A 23757-nucleotide genomic window follows, 5' to 3' on the forward strand; every position below is an offset into this window, starting at 1 on the left:
AGGCAGCGCCAATATGACAAACCAACATGGATAGAACCACAGCTCGAAGTGCCAATAAAACAAACATCAGAAGCCCAGTGGTACAAAACTTCAGGCCACTGTATGACGAGCAGTCAATCAGTAAAATAACCCTGTGTCGGTAGCAGGCTTCACCACTGTTTGAACACCGTGTCGGTAGCAGGCTTCACCACTGTTTTAACACCGTGTTAGTAGCAGGCTTCACCACTGCTTTAACACTGTGTTAGTAGCAGGCTTCACCACTGTTTGAACACCGTGTCGGTAGCAGGCTTCACCACTGTTTGAACACCGTGTCGGTAGCAGGCTTCACCACTGTTTGAACACCGTGTCGGTAGCAGGCTTCACCACTGTTTGAACACCGTGTCGGTAGCAGGCTTCACCACTGTTTGAACACCGTGTCGGTAGCAGGCTTCACCACTGTTTGAACACCTTGTCGGTAGCAGGCTTCACTGTTTGAACACCGTGTCGGTAGCAGGCTTCACCACTGTTTTAACACCTTGTCGGTAGCAGGCTTCACCACTGTTGTAAAACCTTGTCGGTAGCAGGCTTCACTGTTTTAACCCTGTGTCGGTAGCAGGCTTCACCACTGTTTTAACACCTTGTCGGTAGCAGGCTTCACCACTGTTGTAAAACCTTGTCGGTAGCAGGCTTCACTGTTTTAACACCGTGTCGGTAGCAGGCTTCACTGTTTGAACACCGTGTCGGTAGCAGGCTTCACCACTGTTTGAACACCGTGTCGGTAGCAGGCTTCACCACTGTTTGAACACCGTGTCGGTAGCAGGCTTCACCACTGTTTGAACACCGTGTCGGTAGCAGGCTTCACCACTGTTTGAACACCTTGTCGGTAGCAGGCTTCACTGTTTGAACACCGTGTCGGTAGCAGGCTTCACTGTTTGAACACCTTGTCGGTAGCAGGCTTCACTGTTTGAACACCTTGTCGGTAGCAGGCTTCACCACTGTTTTAACACCGTGTCGGTAGCAGGCTTCACTGTTTGAACACCTTGTTAGTAGCAGGCTTCACCACTGTTTTAACACTGTGTTAGTAGCAGGCTTCACCACTGTTTTAACACTGTGTTAGTAGCAGGCTTCACCACTGTTTTAACACTGTGTTAGTAGCAGGCTTCACCACTGTTTTAACACCGTGTTAGTAGCAGGCTTCACCACTGTTTTAACACTGTGTTAGTAGCAGGCTTCACCACTGTTTTAACACTGTGTTAGTAGCAGGCTTCACCACTGTTTTAACACTGTGTTAGTAGCAGGCTTCACCACTGTTTTAACACTGTGTTAGTAGCAGGCTTCACCACTGTTTTAACACTGTGTTAGTAGCAGGCTTCACCACTGTTTTAACACTGTGTTAGTAGCAGGCTTCACCACTGTTTTAACACCGTGTTAGTAGCAGGCTTCACCACTGTTTGAACACTGTGTTAGTAGCAGGCTTCACCACTGTTTGAACACTGTGTTAGTAGCAGGCTTCACCAATGTTTGAACACCGTGTTAGTAGCAGGCTTCACCACTGTTTGAACACCGTGTCGGTAGCAGGCTTCACTGTTTTAACACCGTGTCGGTAGCAGGCTTCACCACTGTTTTAACACCGTGTCGGCAGCAGGCTTCACTGTTTTAACACTGTGTTAGTAGCAGGCTTCACTGTTTTAACACCGTGTTAGTAGCAGGCTTCACCACTGTTTGAACACCGTGTCGGTAGCAGGCTTCACTGTTTGAACACCGTGTCGGCAGCAGGCTTCACTGTTTTAACACCGTGTCGGTAGCAGGCTTCACCACTGTTTGAACACCGTATCGGTAGCAGGCTTCACTGTTTTAACACCGTGTTAGTAGCAGGCTTCACCACTGTTTGAACACCGTGTCGGTAGCAGGCTTCACTGTTTTAACACCTTGTCGGTAGCAGGCTTCACTGTTTTAACACCGTGTTAGTAGCAGGCTTCACCACTGTTTGAACACCGTATCGGTAGCAGGCTTCACTGTTTTAACACCGTGTTAGTAGCAGGCTTCACCACTGTTTTAACACCGTGTTAGTAGCAGGCTTCACCACTGCTTTAACACTGTGTTAGTAGCAGGCTTCACCACTGCTTTAACACTGTGTTAGTAGCAGGCTTCACCACTGCTTTAACACCGTATCGGTAGCAGGCTTCACCACTGTTTTAACACTGTGTTAGTAGCAGGCTTCACCACTGTTTGAACACCTTGTTAGTAGCAGGCTTCACCACTGTTTTAACACTGTGTTAGTAGCAGGCTTCACCACTGTTTTAACACCGTGTTAGTAGCAGGCTTCACCACTGTTTTAACACTGTGTTAGTAGCAGGCTTCACCACTGTTTTAACACTGTGTTAGTAGCAGGCTTCACCACTGTTTCAAAGGGACTTCTATTTCTTTCACGGCTTCCTCTAACTCTGCCTCCGTAGCTGTTGGAAACACACACACCTGGTTCCCATATCCAGCACTGCAGTACAGCTTGTCTATGTTGCTGTTAAGTGTGGCCTGGGGAGGTTTCAGACACTCTCCTGGCGTGTGAGAGAGATGTTGGTGGAATTGGAACAGTGGATGAAGGGGGCCGGATAGAACGGGATGGCCCCATTCCAAAACATTGAGGGAGGGATGGAGGAGACCGGTGGGTTTGGGGGGGACGGCAGTTTCGTGGTGAAGGTTGTGGTAACCATAGTGACGGTTGTCTGCGATCCTCCAAGGTGAAGTGACCCCGACTCAGCCTCAAAGTCCCTTAGCAACCAGAGAGAGACAAGGAGTACAAGAGAGAGCCCTTGATCTTTGTCCAGATGCCTTCATCCTTCCCTCAGCCTGCTGCTTTCCTCAGTACTGACCAACCTGGACCCTCCCTCCCTCTCTCCATCCCTCAGCCTGCTGCTTTCCTCAGTACTGACCAACCTGGACCCTCCCTCCCTCTCTCCATCCCTCTCTCCCTCTCTTTCCATCCCTCCCTCCCTCTGTCTGTTCTTTGAATGCATTTGAACTTTCCATCCTGAGGGAGAGAAAAAAGACTGTCTGGGTCTGCTTTCCTTTGGAAAGTTACAGTGGTCTGGTTCAGACTGGACCCATGACAGGTTACAGTGGTCTGGTTCAGACTGTACCCAGGGCAGGTTACAGTGGTCTGGTTCAGACTGTACCCAGGGCTGGTTACAGTGGTCTGGTTCAGACTGGACCCAGGACAGGTTACAGTGGTCTGGTTCAGACTGTACCCAGGACAGGTTACAGTGGTCTGGTTCAGACTGGACCCAGGGCAGGTTACAGTGGTCTGGTTCAGACTGGACCCAGGGCAGGTTACAGTGGTCTGGTTCAGACTGGACCCAGGGCAGGTTACAGTGGTCTGGTTCAGACTGGACCCAGGGCAGGTTACAGTGGTCTGGTTCAGACTGTACCCAGGACAGGTTACAGTGGTCTGGTTCAGACTGGACCCAGGGCAGGTTACAGTGGTCTGGTTCAGACTGGACCCAGGGCAGGTTACAGTGGTCTGGTTCAGACTGGACCCAGGGCAGGTTACAGTGGTCTGGTTCAGACTGGACCCAGGGCAGGTTACAGTGGTCTGGTTCAGACTCTACCCAGGGCTGGTTACAGTGGTCTGGTTCAGACTGGACCCAGGACAGGTTACAGTGGTCTGGTTCAGACTGGACCCAGGACAGGTTACAGTGGTCTGGTTCAGACTGGACCCAGGGCTGGTTACAGTGGTCTGGTTCAGACTGAAAAAGTGATATTTCATTTATTTTAAAAAAAATTATACATTTGCAAACATTTCTCAAAACCTGTTTTTACGTTGTCATTATGGGGAATTGTGTGTAGATTGAGGGGGGAAAAAACAATTTAATCAATTTTAGAATAACATTTTGTAACGTAACAAAATGTGGAAAAAGTCAAGGGACCTGAATATTTTGCCAACGCGCTGTTCGTCACAACTTTGTGAGAACTATAATACCATGTTTTATGGAGGAGAATTCCTTTGAACTATTCGTCATGACCCACTTTCAAAAACAACCTGATTGAAATGATTTTATTTTCCAGAAGAGCTGGGTCCTACGGTAATACGCCCACGCCCGTGTTTAATTACATTACTGTGTGTTTGTGTGAATATGTGCTTTTGACAAAACTACATCCAGTGAGTTATGAGTTCTTCAGGCAGCCCAAAATACTTTTTGAAAATAGTTTTTGGGGATAAACCTTGACAATACAGTAGTTAGTCTTTGTCTGTTATTTAGTCTGTCTCTCAGTTAGTCTTTGTCTGTTATTTTGTCTGTCAGTTAGTCTTTGTCTGTTAGTCTGTCTGTCAGTTAGTCTAACTGACTGACAGACTGACAGACAAAGACTTTAGTTAGTTAGTGTTTGTCTGTCATTTAGTCTTTGTCTGTTATCAGCATGCTTTGTTTTGGTTTTATTTAATATATACAAATTTACATTTACATTTACATTTAAGTCATTTAGCAGACGCTCTCATCCAGAGCGACTTACAAGTTGGAAAGTTCATACATATTCATCCTGGTCCCCCCGTGGGGAATGAACCCACAACCCTGGCGTTGCAAGCGCCATGCTCTACCAACTGAGCCACACGGGACCAAATGCACTTGTTGTCAGAAATGTACTGTTTACTCCGGGAGAAACTGCATGGATAGTTTTGATATTTGTGTGATTTATAAAGCGCCAATCAGCAGTTGAAACAATAACAAAGCTCCTCCCCGCCATTGTTCCGGGTTAAAAGCTGAGGGATGGGACTGGAGAAATGTCACCACTCTCAAATTCATGGATAGAGGTATGAATGCAAGGACTGACCATCCTTGAGATCAACATTTTAGTTTTAACCATGTTTTGACCCTATACGTTGTTTGTTTACATTTACTTTATAACAAGCTTATATATTACCTTCTGATGGGGTACGACAGTTGAACTCATAAGTTATATTCTTCAAGAACCAATGGGTACGTACTGTATCATTTTAATTTATAAGCCCCAAAAAATGATTGTTCCTTTTTAAGAGCTGCTTTTTCACAGTTCACTAATTGAAACCTTCCTCATTTGGACCCGTGTTACTATTAGTTCTTCACTGAAATGTCCCTAACCAGGAATTCATCTGCACTAACAGTTATTTATCTGTATTTCTGGACCTATCAATATCAACACCATTCCAGGTTGGCAGAAACCAACTCAAAGAATGCATTTTGATCCGATTACAATGAGGACACTAGTGATAATCTAGTTGTAAACGTCAGATATGCGGTGGAAAGCTCTGAATTTAGTTTCGGGTGCACCCTTTGGCTAGGTCGGTGCGTTGTAACAGAAGAGCCTGTGGTGTCACCGCTCAACCACGGGTTGGCCACACGTGTTGTTATTTATACCCACGACATAGACTGACTGTCCATCTCGATATCTTCTGTCCGACAAACATCTGAGTTGTGCCCCTCAGGCCTTCCTATCAAAGTGTTTATGCTTTGCTTGCCATACGATCATCATTGAATTCCCTTGACATGTGCTTTTAGTTCTACCATTTACCCCTGTGAGGGAGTGTTTAGTTCTACCATTTACCCCTGTGAGGGAGTGTTTAGTTCTACCATTTACCCCTGTGAGGGAGTGTTTAGTTCTACCATTTACCCCTGTGAGGGAGTGTTTAGTTCTACCATTTACCCCTGTGAGGGAGCGTTTAGTTCTACCATTTACCCCTGTGAGGGAGTGTTTAGTTCTACCATTTACCCCTGTGAGGGAGTGTTTAGTTCTACCATTTACCCCTGTGAGGGAGTGTTTAGGTCTACCATTTACCCCTGTGAAGGAGCTTTTAGTTCTTCCATTTACCCCTGTGAGGGAGAATTTAGTTCTACCATTTACCCCTGTGAAGGAGCTTTTAGTTCTTCCATTTACCCTTGTGAGGGAGTGTTTAGTTCTACCATTTACACTTGTGGGGGAGCGTTTAGTTCTACCATTTACCCCTGTGAGGGAGTGTTTAGTTCTACCATTTACCCCTGTGAGGGAGCGTTTAGGTCTACCATTTACCCCTGTGAAGGAGCTTTTAGTTCTTCCATTTACCCCTGTGAGGGAGTGTTTAGTTCTGCCATTTACCCCTGTGAGGGAGTGTTTAGGTCTACCATTTACCCCTGTGAGGGAGTGTTTAGTTCTACCATTTACCCCTGTGAGGGAGTGTTTAGTTCTACCATTTACCCCTGTGAGGGAGCGTTTCGTTCTACCATTTACCCTTGTGAGGGAGCGTTTCGTTCTACCATTTACCCCTGTGAGGGAGTGTTTAGTTCTACCATTTACCCTTGTGAGGGAGCGTTTCGTTCTACCATTTACCCCTGTGAGGGAGTGTTTAGTTCTACCATTTACCCCTGTGAGGGAGCGTTTAGTTCTGCCATTTACCCCTGTGAGGGAGCGTTTAGGTCTACCATTTACCCCTGTGAGGGAGCGTTTAGTTCTACCATTTACCCCTGTGAGGGAGTGTTTAGTTCTACCATTTACCCCTTGTGAGGGAGTGTTTAGTTCTACCATTTACCCCTGTGAGGGAGTGTTTAGTTCTACCATTTACCCCTGTGAGGGAGTGTTTAGGTCTACCATTTACCCCTGTGAGGGAGTGTTTAGTTCTACCATTTACCCCTGTGAGGGAGTGTTTAGTTCTACCATTTACACCTGTGAGGGAGCGTTTAGTTCTGCCATTTACCCCTGTGAGGGAGTGTTTAGTTCTACCATTTACACCTGTGAGGGAGTGTTTAGTTCTACCATTTACCCCTGTGAGGGAGTGTTTAGTTCTTCCATTTACCCCTGTGAGGGAGTGTTTAGTTCTTCCATTTACCCCTGTGAGGGAGCGTTTAGTTCTTCCATTTACCCCTGTGAGGGAGCGTTTAGTTCTACCATTTACCCCTGTGAGGGAGTGTTTAGTTCTACCATTTACCCCTGTGGGGGAGCTTTTAGTTCTACCATTTACCCCTGTGAGGGAGTGTTTTGGGCTACCATTTACCCCTGTGAGGGAGTGTTTAGTTCTACCATTTACCCCTGTGAGGGAGAGTTTAGTTCTGCCATTTACCCCTGTGAGGGAGTGTTTAGTTCTACCATTTACACCTGTGAGGGAGTGTTTAGTTCTACCATTTACACCTGTGAGGGAGCGTTTAGGTCTACCATTTACACCTGTGAGGGAGCGTTTAGTTCTGCCATTTACCCCTGTGAGGGAGTGTTTAGTTCTACCATTTACACCTGTGAGGGAGTGTTTAGTTCTACCATTTACCCCTGTGAGGGAGCGTTTAGTTCTGCCATTTACCCCTGTGAGGGAGTGTTTAGTTCTACCATTTACACTTGTGGGGGAGCGTTTAGTTCTACCATTTACCCCTGTGAGGGAGTGTTTAGTTCTACCATTTACCCCTGTGAGGGAGCGTTTAGGTCTACCATTTACCCCTGTGAAGGAGCTTTTAGTTCTACCATTTACCCCTGTGAGGGAGTGTTTAGTTCTGCCATTTACCCCTGTGAGGGAGTGTTTAGGTCTACCATTTACCCCTGTGAGGGAGTGTTTAGTTCTACCATTTACCCCTGTGAGGGAGAGTTTAGTTCTGCCATTTACCCCTGTGAGGGAGTGTTTAGTTCTACCATTTACACCTGTGAGGGAGTGTTTAGTTCTACCATTTACACCTGTGAGGGAGCGTTTAGGTCTACCATTTACACCTGTGAGGGAGCGTTTAGTTCTGCCATTTACCCCTGTGAGGGAGTGTTTAGTTCTACCATTTACCCCTGTGAGGGAGTATTTAGTTCTGCCATTTACCCCTGTGAGGGAGCGTTTCCTTCTTCCATTTACCCCTGTGAGGGAGCGTTTAGCTCCAGCTATGACGAAGGGTAATGTATCTTGAACCACAGGGGAACATTTTGTAAATCGCCCGAAAGGGGAGTCAAAAGCAGCAATGTTTACGCCATTTCCCCTCTAGCTTTGTTATGCTGCTGTTACCTGTGATAGAACCCTAACATGGTCTAATGGCTCAGGAAGTCCTTTAAACACCTCCCAAGTGGATATATAGGATTGGTAGCAAATGATCTTCTGTATACCCACCGAGTGAACATGTTAACCCTCATACTACCGACCTGGGTCATTTTGACCCCAGAGTCATATTTTTTTTTTATTATTATCATAGCCCAAAGGTGGTTTATTCAAATTGTTCATTACTTTGTCAATCAACCTCTTCACAAATCTAAATATTAGTATTGTGTTTCTGTATCAATATGGACTTAAAAAAAAAAAAATGCAAGGACTTTGGCGTCATTTTAATAGCAGACAAAACACCTAATTCCGCCTACAGTCGTTTGATAAATAGGACCTTTATTTGAATCAAGGTTTCTCTGGAGACGTGATAACCTATCCATGCCACCCCAGGGTGGAGGGGAACCTGTATCAGTGCTGTTGACCAGTTAGACAGATCACCTGAAGAGATGGAGCGTCTTATCTACTCGTCTATGGTTATAACTGATTATAACTGGTTATCGCTGTGTACAAAATAAAAGATGACCTTTACAGATATGCTTAGTTGCAGTCAAAACAGCTCATAAAAGTCAGTCAGTGGTATGAATACTTGGTAGATTTATAATCCAGAAACTAGCTACCCTTCATGTATACATTGTGCTGTATTGGTGGGTATTCTCAGAAAAAAATTGTTATTCTACAGGAAATATTATATAAATACCAGATTTCCTATAATGTCCTCCAATAATCTATATGTGCAACTTGTTATGGTATTTGTATTGCTATATCATTTGGTTTAAAGTGACTTTGAGGATTATTTGGGCATGATTTTTGAGCCATCCTGCCATAGACCCTACCAATCAAATCAAATCGACTTTTATTTGTCACATACACATGTTTAGCAGATGTTAATGCGAGTGTAGCGAAATGCTTGTGCTTCTAGTTCCGACCGTGCAGTAATATCTAACAAGTAATCTAACCTAACAATCCCATTGTTTCACTAGTGGGTTAAGTAAATAAAGAAAACTAAGCCATATTTTTGGTCATTGTCTCCCAGGATCAATGCATTTAATCACTTTTTGTGTATTTCAAATGTTGCTGGAAATATGACCAAATTAGTATTTACTTAAAAATTCTAAAAACTAAATGATACTGTGGATTGTACTTTCTGCACATTAAAGTAAACATTTGTTTGTTTTACAGAATATGCTAATTAACAATACTTTTGCTAAATCGTTTTATTTATTTATATATCTCATGATGTTTTGATAAGAATCAAGTTTATATTCTTCTATGATTGTTGCTTTTTCCAATAGTTTCTTTTTGGGGTCAAAATGACCCCAGTTTTAGTTTTTTCATGTATGTAAAAATATGTTGGTAGTATGAAGATTAAGTACCCTCTGTACGTCGTATATAAAATCAATTTCCAGAAGTGATAGGATCAACTTTTTTTGTTGAGGTCACTTGCATCAAAACATTTAATTGAAGCGTCCCGTCACAGTTACAGGCTTCACATGTGGCAAAGAGGGTTTTCTTCTTACAGAGACCCTACTTGTTTAGTTTTTTTATAGCAAACTCCAAACATTTCATTTGTTTTCAGATTTGTATAATAGAATAAAACACAAGCTTTGCTTTGACTTTTATCATCCATTTCCCCCTGGCAAGGATTTCTGTCACACGTATTAAATCAATACTCCTACTAAAAAGGGAGACATTGTTATCCATTGCTATGGGCTTATAAATAGGGCTCATTCAAAAGCTATGATATCACAAGCTATGATATCACAAGCTATGATTTCACAAGCTGTGATTTCACAAGCTATGATATCACAAGCTGTGATTTCACAAGCTATGATATCACAAGCTATGATTTCACAAGCTATGATATCACAAGCTATGATATCACAAGCTATGATATCACAAGCTGTGATATCACAAGCTATGATTTCACAAGCTATGATATCACAAGGTATGATATCACAAGGTATGGTGAGTGAGTCAAGCAGTGGATTTGAGGTATATGAATAGTGAGTGTCCTCCGGTTGCTGACCACATGGTTGTGTTGTTGCAGGCTTTCTCTGAAGATCGAACCCATGCACGGCTCCCCGCGCATGGCCTCATCCAAGGAAGACCTAGCAGGTAAGACCCGTGTGTGTGTATATCTGTGTTTGTGTGTCCTCCGTTTAAATACTATTGGGTTTTAGAGCCTTGTACGCACATCCCTTTCCTTCTGGCCAACCTTTCACGTCCCTTTCCTTCTGACCAACCCTTCACGTCCCTTTCCTTCTGACCAACCTTTCACGTCCCTTTCCTTCTGACCAACCCTTCACGTCCCTTTCCTTCTGACCAACCCTTCACGTCCCTTTCCTTCTAGGCAACCTTTCACGTCCCCTTTCCTTCTAGCCAACCTTTCACGTCCCCTTTCCTTCTAGCCAACCTTTCACGTCCCTTTCTCTCTGGCCAACCTTTCACGTCCCTTTCCTTCTAGCCAACCTTTCATGTCCCCTTTCCTTCTAGCCAACCTTTCACGTCCCTTTCCTTCTAGCCAACCTTTCACGTCCCTTTCCTTCTAGCCAACCTTTCACGTCCCTTTCCTTCTGGCCAACCTTTCGGGAAGAATGCCTTGAAATGGAAAAAAAAGCAAGGTTAAGCACCGAGCAAACTCAAAAGAATAAAGTTTCATTAACTTTCCCCATCCCATCTCAATACATTTGGGGTTGGCTGTGCCCTGCAGATGACCCTCAAACTATGAGTTGGGGGCGGGCGGGGGGGGGCGAGACCCTGTCCCAGCATGCAACGAGGTTTTCAGCTTGGCCCCACCTGAGTGTTTACGCCATGGCAGAATGAGATCACTGGCTACCAATCCCGGCAAACCTCTCAGGGTTGAGTTATTGCGGGGCCCTGGAGTGCCGGCGAGGGCCAGCCCTGGTTGAGTCATTCCATTTGGATTGGAGGGAGAAGGGAAACAAGCGCAGCACTGGCCTGGCTGCTCCAGAGTGGGCTGAAACAACACAAGCAGCCCCCCCACCTCCACACCGACCCATTCAGAGCCTTCCTCTTTTTCTCTTTTCACTCTTTCTTGTACAACCTCTGTCTCTTGGCTTCTATCTCCGCCCCTCTGTTGTCTTTCCCACTGTGCTCTGAGGTCATCTATAGAGTCAGGGTGTTACAACAATTAGCCCGCATGCTATCTGAGTTTAATCCACGTCAAGGGCAGCAGACAAAATAAGCAGTGATTTTGAAATGCTCCATGTGGACAGATGTTACAGGGAATGGGTTCCTTTACCTTGATTTCCTGACCTTCCTTTTCTTTCCTCTGTCTGTTGACCGGGAGAGTGTTAAGGGTGATGTAATGGGGTTGGAATTGCTCCAGAGGGATGAGGAATAGAGAGAGCACGGAATGGTGTGGGGGAAAAAGAAAGGTTGCAGGGGGAGTGTGAGATGACTCTTCATTCACAGGGAGTAGACAGTGATTGCGTACAGGCTAAACAATGGCAACATTAAATCAATTGACGGCTTCCTTCTGTTATGAAGGCACTGTGTGTGTGTGCGTGTGTGCGTGTGTGCGTGTGCGTGTGTGTGTGTGTACAGTGCCGTGAAAAAGTATTTGCTCCCTTTCAGATGTTCACCCAAAACCTAATATTATATACATGGAACCTGAGTAGACAAATAACACAACATTTTCATACTTTTATCATTTATTTAAAAAGCAAAGTTATGCAATAACCAATACCCCCTTTCACTCAATAACTGGGTATTCTACTTTTAGCTGTAACGACTCCAACCAAACTCTTCCTGTAGTTGTTGATCAGTCGCTCACGTTGCTGTGGAGGAATTTTGGCCCACTCTTCCATGCAGAACTGCTTTAACTCAGAAACATTTGTGGATTTTTGACCATGAACTGCTAATTTCAGGTCCTGCCACAACATCTCAATCAGGTTTAGGTCTGGACTTTGACTAGGCCATTCCAGAACTTTATTTTCAGCCATTCTGATGTAGACTAGGATCTATTTAACCGGTCGTAAGCTGTTTTTTTTGTCACTCTTGGTGAACATAACTAAGAGGAAATGCATATCACATGTGGCGTTCCACAAGGTTCCATTTTGGGTCCGGTACTGTTCTGTTTATATATGTTTATATATACCCCTTGGCAGCGTTTTTAGAAAGCACAGCTTTGATTTTCACTGCTACGCAGACGATACACAACTTTACATTTCTGTGTCAGCAGAGGATTTTAGCTCCACGGAGAAATTATTTGACTGTATTAGTGATTTTTAATACTTGGATGGCTCACAACTTCCTCCAGCTAAATCAAGACAAGACCGAGGTACTTATTGTTGGAGCCAAAGCACAGAGAGAGAATTAGGCCTCACATTTTAATTCATGGGCAATAAAGATAAAACACCAGGTAAAAAAACCAAGCTGTTATTTCAGATTCTTAACTCAATTTCGAATCACACATTAGGAATGTGAACAAAATAGCTTTTTACCACCTGAGGAACATTGCCAAGGTGCGGACGTTTCTCTCTCAGGCTGATAGAATTCATTCTTAGATTCTTCTATTGGTTTATAAATCAACCCACGATTGTGCACCCCAATACATGTCAGACATCCTTTTAAGTTATGTACTCAGTAGATTCCTCAGGTCCTCTGGCACTGGCCTTTTATCTATCCCAAAACCTAAGACCAAGAGACATGGAAAGGCAGCCTTTAGTTACTATGACCCCAGCCTCTGGAATAGCCTGCCAGAGAACCTGAGGGGGCCCAAAACTGTGGACATTTTTAAGAGATATTTTATGTTTATTCCTGATTAAATATTTCACTTTTTATTTTCATTTATTTTCGTTTTTATTAGTTTTTTTCCTGTGAAGCACATTGTGTTGTCCGTCTTTGAAATATGCTATATAAATAAAGCTTGATGTGATGTGATTAGTGTGTTCTGGATCATTCTCTTGCTGCATGACCCAGCTGCTCTTCAGCTCACGGATGGCTAGCCTGACATTCCCCTTTAGAGTTCTCTGATACTGAGCAGAATCCATTACTGTGAGAGACGGATCAACAATAGCAGGAAGCGTTTGGTTGGAGCCATTGCAGCTACAAATGGCACAACCAGTTATTGAGTGTAAGGGGGCAATTACTTTTTTGGGGTGTTGCATAACTTTGTTACTTTAATAATTTATTTAATTATCAACATTTTGTGTTATTTGTTCACTCAGGTTCCCTTTATCTAATATTATGTTTTGATTGAAGATCTGACCATATTCAGTGTCAGAAATACGCAAAAATAGAGAATATGAAAGGGTGAAAAGTTTGTGTGTGAGGGGGTATATGGTGGGGATATAAGGGGGCGTGTGTGTATAGGGGGGGGGGGGGGGTGTAGGGGTGTGTGTGTGTATAGGGGGGTGTAGGGAATGTGTATGGGGGGGGTGTAGACGAGCTATATTGAAACAGGTGAGTCTATAAGGACTACATTCTGTCCTGGGATAATGGGCCCTTACCAGGACTACATTCTGTCCTGGGATAATGGGCCCTTACCAGGACTACATTCTGTCCTGGGATAATGGGCCCTTACCAGGACTACATTCTGTCCTGGGATAATGGGTCCTTACCAGGACTACATTCTGTCCTGGTATAATGGGCCCTTACCAGGACTGCATTCTGTCCTGGGATAATGGGCCCTTACCGGGACTGCATTCTGTCCTGGGATAATGGGCCCTTACCAGGACTGCATTCTGTCCTGAGATAATGGGCCCTTACCGGGACTACATTCTGTCCTGGGATAATGGGCCCTTACCGGGACTACATTCTGTCCTGGGATAATGGGCCTTTACCAGGACTACATTCTGTCCTGGGATAATGGGCCCTTACCGGGACTGCATTCTGTCCTGGGATAATGGGCCCTTAGCAGGACTGCATTCTGTCCTGGGATAATGGGCCCTTACCAGGACTACATTCTGTCCTGGGATAATGGGCCCTTACCAGGACTACATTCTATCCTGGGATAATGGGCTCTTACCAGGACTACATTCTGTCCTGGGATAATGGGCCCTTACCAGGAAAACATTCTATCCTGGGATAATGGGCCCTTACCAGGACTACATTCTATCCTGGGATAATGGGCCCTTATCAGGACTACATTCTGTCCTGAGATAATGGGCCCTTACCAGGACTACATTCTGTCCTGGGATAATGGGCTCTTACCAGGACTACATTCTGTCCTGGGATAATGGGCTCTTACCAGGACTACATTCTGTCCTGGGATAATGGGCCTTTACCAGGACTGCATTCTGTCCTGGGATAATGGGCTCTTACCAGGACTACATTCTGTCCTGGGATAATGGGCCCTTAGCAGGACTGCATTCTGTCCTGGGATAATGGGCCCTTACCGGTACTGTATTCTGTCCTGGGATAATGGGCCCTTACCGGGACTACATTCTGTCCTGGGATAATGGGCCCTTACCGGGAACACATTCTGTCCTGGGATAATGGGCCCTTACCAGGACTACATTCTATCCTGGGATAATGGGCCCTTACCATCCTGCCAGTCTTCCCAAAGAGGAAAAAGAGGGCTAAAGGAATGGGGGCAATGCATTATGGGTAAGTATGGTACAGCATGCATTTAATACAAACAAAAGTAAAAGGGAATGTTTAAGTCCATGTCTAAAGTGTTTTATGTGGGAACTTTTACTACGTTTTATTCTATTTATATCAACTGATGGAGAAGTTTGAGAGGATTCAGAGAACGTTTGGTATGGAAGTATACTGAGGCTGTACACGTGCTGTAGAAATAGCCTTGTGTAATCCACAGTCGGTTAATTCCAGAGAATTCCGTATTATTTTTGAGTTGTATTATTACGTTTTATTTGCGCTCACTGTCACACAATGAACCCGGACGGGGACAGCCAATGGTGAGACATTTCCTTCTGCGCTCATTAAGGAAGCAGCTAAAAGTAGTCTAATAGCACTGTTGCCATCACTCAGCGACCAGACCCCAGGAATGTAACAAAAGGGTATCTTTTTTTCCATGTCCCAGTGGTCTAATCTCAGCGGCCAGGGACCAAGTTATGGAGATGTATTTATCAGGGTTGCCACGGTAACCTGCAACTTCTGTTTTCTCCCCCTCTTTTTTTTTTCTTTTTTTAGTTCTAACACATTTTATTTTCATTACAAGGCCAGAAAGAAATGTGCAGGATATTCAGATTTTATAGCTTGATTACCACATCGACACAGACAAGTAGGAGCAACCAATGCTGTTGTTTCTGAACAGGACTGTAAGACTGTGGTAGCACACTGAACTCAAAGCCTATTCATTTTTGCTTAGGAAGCTAATGCAAGCCTTCAGATTTCAGGCAAGGTTAGTCATTATCACATAAGCAGCATGGTTCACTGAACAGACTCTGTAACATGAGTGAAAATAAACACTGTGCCACACAATCAAATAGTAATGTTACCATCTTGCCTTTGTAAAAAAAAGCCGGACATTATGTACAGTATGTTGTTAAGCAAGCAAAACTTGGAGGACTTGGAGAGCGTTTGTTACCTAAGCCCTTTCCCCTATTGTTGACACCTTTTATAGATTACTGGAATTGTTTTGTTATATCGATATTCAAAAAAGGGGAAATTAATGAATTGCCAAAGGGACTGGAAAACATACCTGACAGACAACGTGAAAAGATATAATCACGGATCAAGTGGCCGTGCCCCATCAAGGAAGGGTTTCCCATTGAGGGAGAATGAGGGTTTCCCATCGAGGAAAGGTTGGGGGGGGGTTCCTATCGAGCAAGGCTTGGGGGGGGTTCCCACCGAGCAAGGGTTGGGGGGGTTCCCATCAAGCAAGGCTTGAGGGGGGGTTCCCATCGAGCAAGGCTTGGGGGGGGTTCCCATTGAGCAAGGCTTGGGGGGGGGGGTTCCCATCGAGGAAGCCACTAGGTGACATCAGAAGGAGCCATATGATAATTTCATGATGGTGGTAATACTAGCCATTCCCATCGGAAGTTTAGGGGTTTCCCATCGAGGAAGTTTAGGGGGTTCCCATCGAGGAAAGGTTGTGGGTGTTCCCATCAAGGAAGTTTAGGGGGTTCCCTTCGAGGAAGTTTAGGGGGTTCCCATCGAGGAAGTTTAGGGGGTTCCCATCGAGGAAGTGTAGGGGTTTCCCATCGAGGAAGTTTAAGGGTTTCCATCGAGGAAGTGTAGGGGGTTCCCATCGAGGAAGGCTTGGGGGGGTTCCCATCAAGGAAGTTTAGGGGGTTCCCATCGAAGAAGGGTTGGGGGGGTTCCCATCAAGGAAGTTTAGGGGTTTCCGATCAAGGAAGTTTAGGGGTTTCCCATCGAGGAAGCTTAGGGGTTTCCCATCGAGGAAGCTTAGGGTTTTCCCATCGAGGAAGTTTAGGGGGTCCCCATCGAGGAAGGGTTGGGGGGATTCCCATCGAGGAAGTTTAGGGGTTTCCCATCGAGGAAGTGTTGGGGTTTCCCATCGAGGAAATGTTGGGGTTTCCCATCGAGGAAGTTTAGGGGTTTCCCATCGAGGAAGTTTAAGGGTTTCCCATCGAGGAAGTGTTGGGGGGATTCCCATCGAGGAAGTTTAGGGGTTTCCCATCGAGGAAGGGTTGGGGGGGTTCCCATCAAGGAAGTTTAGGGGTTTCCCATCGAGGAAGTTTAGGGGTTTCCCATCGAGGAAGTTTAGGGGTTTCCCATCGAGGAAGTTTAGGGGTTTCCCATCGAGGAAGTTTAGGGGTTTCCCATCGAGGAAGGGTTGGGGGGATTCCCATCGAGGAAGTTTAGGGGTTTCCCATCGAGGAAGGGTTGGGGGGGTTCCCATCGAGGAGGTTTAGGGGTTTCCCATCGAGGAAGTTTAGGGGGTTCCCATCGAGGAAAGGTTGTGGGTGTTCCCATCAAGGAAGTTTAGGGGGTTCCCTTCGAGGAAGTTTAGGGGGTTCCCTTCAAGGAAGTTTAGGGGGTTCCCATCGAGGAAGTTTAGGGGTTTCCCATCAAGGAAGTTTAGGGGGTGCCCATCGAGGAAGTGTAGGGGGTGCCCATCGAGGAAGTGTAGGGGTTTCCATCGAGGAAGTTTAGGGGTTCCCATCGAGGAAGGCTTGGGGGGTTCCCATCGAGGAAGTTTAGGGGTTTTCCATCGAGGAAGTTTAGGGGTTTCCCATCGAGGAAAGGTTGTGGGTGTTCCCATCAAGGAATTTTAGGGGGTTCCCTTCGAGGAAGTTTAGGGGTTTCCCATCGAGGAAGTTTAAGGGTTTCCCATCGAGGAAGTGTTGGGGGGGATTCCCATCGAGGAAGTTTAGGGGTTTCCCATCGAGGAAGGGTTGGGGGGGTTCCCATCGAGGAAGTTTAGGGGTTTCCCATCGAGGGTGTTTAGGGGTTTCCCATCGAGGAAGTTTAGGGGTTTCCCATCGAGGAAGTTTAGGGGTTTCCCATCGAGGAAGTTTAGGGGTTTCCCATCGAGGAAGGGTTGGGGGGATTCCCATCGAGGAAGTTTAGGGGTTTCCCATCGAGGAAGGGTTGGAGGGGTTCCCATCGAGGAGGTTTAGGGGTTTCCCATCGAGGAAGTTTAGGGGGTTCCCATCGAGGAAAGGTTGTGGGTTTCCCATCGAGGAAGTTTAGGGGTTTCCCATCGAGGAAGGGTTGGGGGGGTTCCCATCGGAAGTTTAGGGGTTTCCCATCGAGGGTGTTTAGGGGTTTCCCATCGAGGAAGTTTAGGGGTTTCCCATCGAGGATGTTTAGGGGTTTCCCATCGAGGAAGGGTTGGGGGGTTTCCCATCGAGGAAGTTTAGGGGTTTCCCATCGAGGAAGGGTTGGGGGGTTTCCCATCGAGGAAGTTTAGGGGTTTCCCATCGGAAGGGTTGGGGGGTTTCCCATCGAGGAAGGGTTGGGGGGGTTCCCATCGAGGAGGTTTAGGGGTTTCCCATCGAGGAAGTTTAGGGGGTTCCCATCGAGGAAAGGTTGTGGGTGTTCCCATCAAGGAAGTTTAGGGGGTTCCCTTCGAGGAAGTTTAGGGGGTTCCCTTCAAGGAAGTTTAGGGGGTTCCCATCGAGGAAGTTTAGGGGTTTCCCATCGAGGAAGTTTAGGGGGTGCCCATCGAGGAAGTGTAGGGGGTGCCCATCGAGGAAGTGTAGGGGTTTCCATCGAGGAAGTTTAGTGGTTCCCATCGAGGAAGGCTTGGGGGGTTCCCATCGATGAAGTTTAGGGGTTTCCCATCGAGGAAGTTTAGAGGTTTCCCATCGAGGAAAGGTTGTGGGTGTTCCCATCAAGGAATTTTAGGGGGTTCCCTTTGAGGAAGTTTAGGGGTTTCCCATCGGAAGTTTAAGGGTTTCCCATCGAGGAAGTGTTGGGGGGATTCCCATCGAGGAAGTTTAGGGGTTTCCCATCGAGGAAGGGTTGGGGGGGTTCCCATCGAGGGTGTTTAGGGGTTTCCCATCGAGGAAGTTTAGGGGTTTCCCATCGAGGAAGTTTAGGGGTTTCCCATCGAGGAAGGGTTGGGGGGTTTCCCATCGAGGAAGTTTAGGGGTTTCCCATCGAGGAAGTTTAGGGGTTTCCCATCGGAAGGGTTGGGGGGTTTCCCATCGAGGAAGGGTTGGGGGGGTTCCCATCGAGGAGGTTTAGGGGTTTCCCATCGAGGAAGTTTAGGGGGTTCCCATCGAGGAAAGATTGTGGGTGTTCCCATCAAGGAAGTTTAGGGGGTTCCCTTCGAGGAAGTTTAGGGGGTTCCCTTCAAGGAAGTTTAGGGGGTTCCCATCGAAGAAGTTTAGGGGTTTCCCATCGAGGAAGTTTAGGGGGTGCCCATCGAGGAAGTGTAGGGGGTGCCCATCGAGGAAGTGTAGGGGTTTCCATCGAGGAAGTTTAGGGGTTCCCATCGAGGAAGGCTTGGGGGGTTCCCATCGAGGAAGTTTAGGGGTTTCCCATCGAGGAAGTTTAGAGGTTTCCCATCGAGGAAAGGTTGTGGGTGTTCCCATCAAGGAATTTTAGGGGGTTCCCTTCGAGGAAGTTTAGGGGTTTCCCATCGAGGAAGTTTAAGGGTTTCCCATCGAGGAAGTGTTGGGGGGATTCCCATCGAGGAAGTTTAGGGGTTTCCCATCGAGGAAGGGTTGGGGGGGTTCCCATCGAGGAAGTTTAGGGGTTTCCCATCGAGGGTGTTTAGGGGTTTCCCATCGAGGAAGTTTAGGGGTTCCCATCGAGGAAGGCTTGGGGGGTTCCCATCGAGGAAGGGTTGGGGGGTTTCCCATCGAGGAAGTTTAGGGGTTTCCCATCGAGGAAGGGTTGGGGGGTTTCCCATCGAGGAAGTTTAGGGGTTTCCCATCGAGGAAGTTTAGGGGGTTCCCATCGATGACGTTTAGGGGGTTCCCATCGAGGAAGGGTTGGGGGGGTTCCCATCGAGGAAGTTTAGCGGTTTACCATCGAGGAAGTGTTGGGGTTTCCCATCGAGGAAGTTTAGGGGGTTCCCATCGAGGAAGGTTTGGGGGGTTTCCCATCGAGGAAGTTTAGGGGTTTCCCATCGAGGAAGGGTTGGGGGGTTCCCATCGAGGAAGTTTAGGGGTTTGCCATCGAGGAAGTTTAGGGGTTTCCCATCGAGGAAGGGTTGGGGGGTTCCCATCGAGGAAGTTTAGGGGTTTGCCATCGAGGAAGGGTTGGGGGGGTTCCCATCGAGGAAGTTTAGGGGTTTCCCATCGAGGAAGGGTTGGGGGGGTTCCCATCGAGGAAGTTTAGGGGTTTCCCATCGAGGAAGGGTTGGGGGGGTTCCCATCGAGGAATTTTAGGGGGTTCCCTTCGAGGAAGTTTAGGGGTTTCCCATCGAGGAAGTTTAAGGGTTTCCCATCGAGGAAGTGTTGGGGGGATTCCCATCGAGGAAGTTTAGGGGTTTCCCGTCGAGGAAGGGTTGGGGGGGTTCCCATCGAGGAAGTTTAGGGGTTTCCCATCGAGGGTGTTTAGGGGTTTCCCATGGAGGAAGTTTAGGGGTTTCCCATCGAGGAAGTTTAGGGGTTTCCCATCGAGGAAGGGTTGGGGGGTTTCCCATCGAGGAAGTTTAGGGGTTTCCCATCGAGGAAGTTTAGGGGTTTCCCATCGGAAGGGTTGGGGGGGTTCCCATCGAGGAAGTTTAGGGGTTTCCCATCGAGGAAGGGTTGGGGGGATTCCCATCGAGGAAGTTTAGGGGTTTCCCATCGGAAGGGTTGGGGGGGATCCCATCGGAAGTTTAGGGGTTTCCCATCGAGGAAGGGTTGGGGGGATTCCCATCGGAAGTTTAGGGGTTTCCCATCGAGGAAGGGTTCGGGGGTTTCCCATCGAGGAAGGGTTCGGGGGGTTCCCATCGAGGAAGTTTAGGGGTTTCCCATCGAGGAAGTTTAGGGGGTTCCCATCGATGACGTTTAGGGGTTTCCCATCGAGGAAGTTTAGGGGGTTCCCATCGAGGAAGGGTTGGGGGGGTTCCCATCGAGGAAGTTTAGCGGTTTACCATCGAGGAAGTGTTGGGGTTTCCCATCGAGGAAGTTTAGGGGGTTCCCATCGAGGAAGGTTTGGGGGGTTTCCCATCGAGGAAGTTTAGGGGTTTCCCATCGAGGAAGGGTTGGGGGGTTCCCATCGAGGAAGTTTAGGGGTTTGCCATCGAGGAAGTTTAGGGGTTTCCCATCGAGGAAGGGTTGGGGGGTTCCCATCGAGGAAGTTTAGGGGTTTGCCATCGAGGAAGGGTTGGGGGGGTTCCCATCGAGGAAGTTTAGGGGTTTCCCATCGAGGAAGGGTTGGGGGGGTTCCCATCGAGGAAGTTTAGGGGTTTCCCATCGAGGAAGGGTTGGGGGGGTTCCCATCGAGGAAGTTTAGGGGTTTCCCATCGAGGAAGTTTAGGGGGTTCCCATCGAGGAAGTTGGGGGGGTTCCCATCGAGGAAGTTTAGCGGTTTACCATCGAGGAAGTGTTGGGGTTTCCCATCGAGGAAGTTTAGGGGGTTCCCATCGAGGAAGGGTTGGGGGGTTCCCATCGAGGAAGTTTAGGGGTTTGCCATCGAGGAAGTTTAGGGGTTTCCCATCGAGGAAGGGTTGGGGGGTTCCCATCGAGGAAGTTTAGGGTTTTGCCATCGAGGAAGTGTTGGGGGGGTTCCCATCGAGGAAGTTTAGCGGTTTACCATCGAGGAAGGGTTGGGGGGGGTTCCCATCGAGGAAGTTTAGGGGTTTCCCATCGAGGAAGGGTTGGGGGGGTTCCCATCGAGGAAGTTTAGGGGTTTCCCATCGAGGAAGTTTAGGGGGTTCCCATCGGTTGGGGGGGTTCCTATCGGAAGTTTAGGGGTTTCCCATCGAGGAAGTTTAGGGGGTTCCCATCGAGGAAGCGTTGGGGAGGTTCCCATCGAGGAAGGGTTGGGGGGGTTCCCATCGAGGAAGTTTAAGGGTTTCCCATCGAGGAAGGGTTGGGGGGGTTCCCATCGAGGAAGTATAGGGGTTTCCCGTCGAGGAAGTTTAGGGGTTTCCCGTCGGAAGTTTAGGGGTTTCCCGTTGAGGAAGTTTAGGGGTTTCCCGTCGAGGCCCGTCGAGGAAGTTTAGGGGTTTCCCATCGAGGAAGTTTAGGGGTTTCCCATCAAGGAAGTTTAGGGGTTTCCCGTCTAGGAAGTTTAGGAGTTTTCCATCGAGGAAGGGTTGGGGGGGTTCCCATCGAGGAAGGGTTTCCCATCGAGCAAGGCTTTGGGGGGGGGGTTCCCCATTGAGCAAGGGTTACGGGTTTCCTATCGAGGAAGCCACTAGGTGACATCAGAAGTAGCCATATGATAATTTCATGATGGTGGTAATACTAGCCATCACATGGACTAGGGATGTATCCTCCACTGTCCCCTGATTTAGTTTGGATTTACATAACATGCCAGAGAAAGTCTCTGGTTCCTGGGCCAGTTCTCCATTTTGTCAACAAGCCCGTTACAGCATACAAGCCCTGCACGCCCAGAGCCAATGGGATGAGGTATAGCGTTACTCAATCGCTCCGTACACAACAAGGGCAAAACAACATGACAGAATCCAGAAGAGACCGCTGCACGCACACACACACTCACAGGCTCAAAAACATATACTCACATTGGACAAAGTATCTCGTGATTATCCAAAATAACATGCAGCACACATTCTTGAAATGGTTTAAAACGAGCTTCATTCATATCATGCATGCCAGCTGTTACATGGCATGAAACCCACAGAACATCACATCTTCCTATCAGCAACAACGGTACACACACACACACACACACACACACACACACACACACACACACACACACACACACACACACACACACACACACACACACAGAGAGACAGCAACAACTGTACACACACACACACACACACACACACACACACACACACACACACACACACACACACACATACACACACACAGAGAGAGAGAGACTTGTACAAATACCTCTAAAAACATGACTGAACACACATGCTTTGAATATACCAAACAGACACTCACACAGAGTGTAATATATTGAACATTCTAGTGACTGGTCCACACTCACACAGTGTATTATGTTGAACACTCCACTAACTGGCCCTCACACAGTGTATTATATTGAACACTCCACCAACTGGCCCTCACACAGTGTATTATGTTGAACACTCCACTAACTGGCCCTCACACAGTGTATTATGTTGAACACTCCACTAACTGGCCCTCACACAGAGGGTATTATATTGAACCCTCCACTAACTGGCCCTCACACAGAGGGTATTGTATTGAACACTCTATTAACTGGCCCTCACACAGAGGGTATTATATTGAACACTCCACTAACTGGCCCTCACACAGTGTATTATGTTGAACACTCCACTAACTGGCCCTCACACAGTGCATTATATTGAACACTCCACTAACTGGCCCTCACACAGTGTATTATATTGAACACTCCACTAACTGGCCCTCACATAGTGTATTATGTTGAACACTCTACTAACTAGCCCTCACATAGAGTGTATTATAGTGGGGCAAAAAAGTATTTAGTCAGCCACCAATTGTGCAAGTTCTCCCACTTACAAAGATGAGAGAGGCCTGTAATTTTCATCATAGGTACACTTCAACTATGACAGACAAAATGAGGGGGAAAAATCCAGAAAATCACATTGTAGGATTTTTAATGAATTTATTTGCAAATTATGGTGGAAAATAAGTATTTGGTCAATAACAAAAGTTTATCTCAATACTTTGTTATATACCCTTTGTTGGCAAAGGGTCAAACGTTTTCTGTAATTCTTCACAAGGTTTTCACACACTGTTGCTGGTATTTTGGCCCATTCCTCCATGCAGATCTCCTCTAGAGCAGTGATGTTTTGGGGCTGTTGCTGGGCAACACGGACTTTCAACTCCCTCCAAAGATTTTCTATGGGGTTGAGATCTGGAGACTGGCTAGGCCACTCCAGGACCTTGAAATGCTTCTTACGAAGCCACTCCTTCGTTGCCCGGGCGGTGTGTTTGGGATCATTGTCATGCTGAAAGACCCAGCCACGTTTCATCTTCAATGCCCTTGCTGATGGAAGGAGGTTTTCACTCAAAATCTCACGATACATGGCCCCATTCATTCTTTCCTTTACACGGATCAGTCGTCCTGGTCCCTTTGCAGAAAAACAGCCCCAAAGCATGATGTTTCCACCCCCATGCTTCACAGTAGGTATGGTGTTCTTTGGATGCAACTGAGCATTCTTTGTCCTCCAAACACGACGAGTTGAGTTTTTACCAAAAAGTTCTATTTTGGTTTCATCTGACCATATGACATTCTCCCAATCTTCTTCTGGATCATCCAAATGCTCTCTAGCAAACTTCAGACGGGCC

At 46.9% G+C, this 23757-nt stretch overlaps 1 protein-coding gene across 1 annotated transcript in view; it reads left to right on the forward strand.

Annotated features, from left to right (window-relative positions):
• Positions 1 to 23757, forward strand: part of LOC120026320 (ras-specific guanine nucleotide-releasing factor RalGPS1-like) — a 202082-nt gene that overhangs the window by 152220 nt on the left and 26105 nt on the right. The window contains exon 10 of the mRNA XM_038971157.1: positions 10026 to 10093. Coding sequence (XP_038827085.1) covers positions 10026 to 10093 — 68 coding nt within the window. The remainder of the gene's footprint in view (positions 1 to 10025; positions 10094 to 23757) is intronic.

Source organism: Salvelinus namaycush, chromosome 31, assembly GCF_016432855.1.
Source record: "Salvelinus namaycush isolate Seneca chromosome 31, SaNama_1.0, whole genome shotgun sequence".
Lineage (NCBI taxonomy): Eukaryota > Metazoa > Chordata > Actinopteri > Salmoniformes > Salmonidae > Salvelinus > Salvelinus namaycush.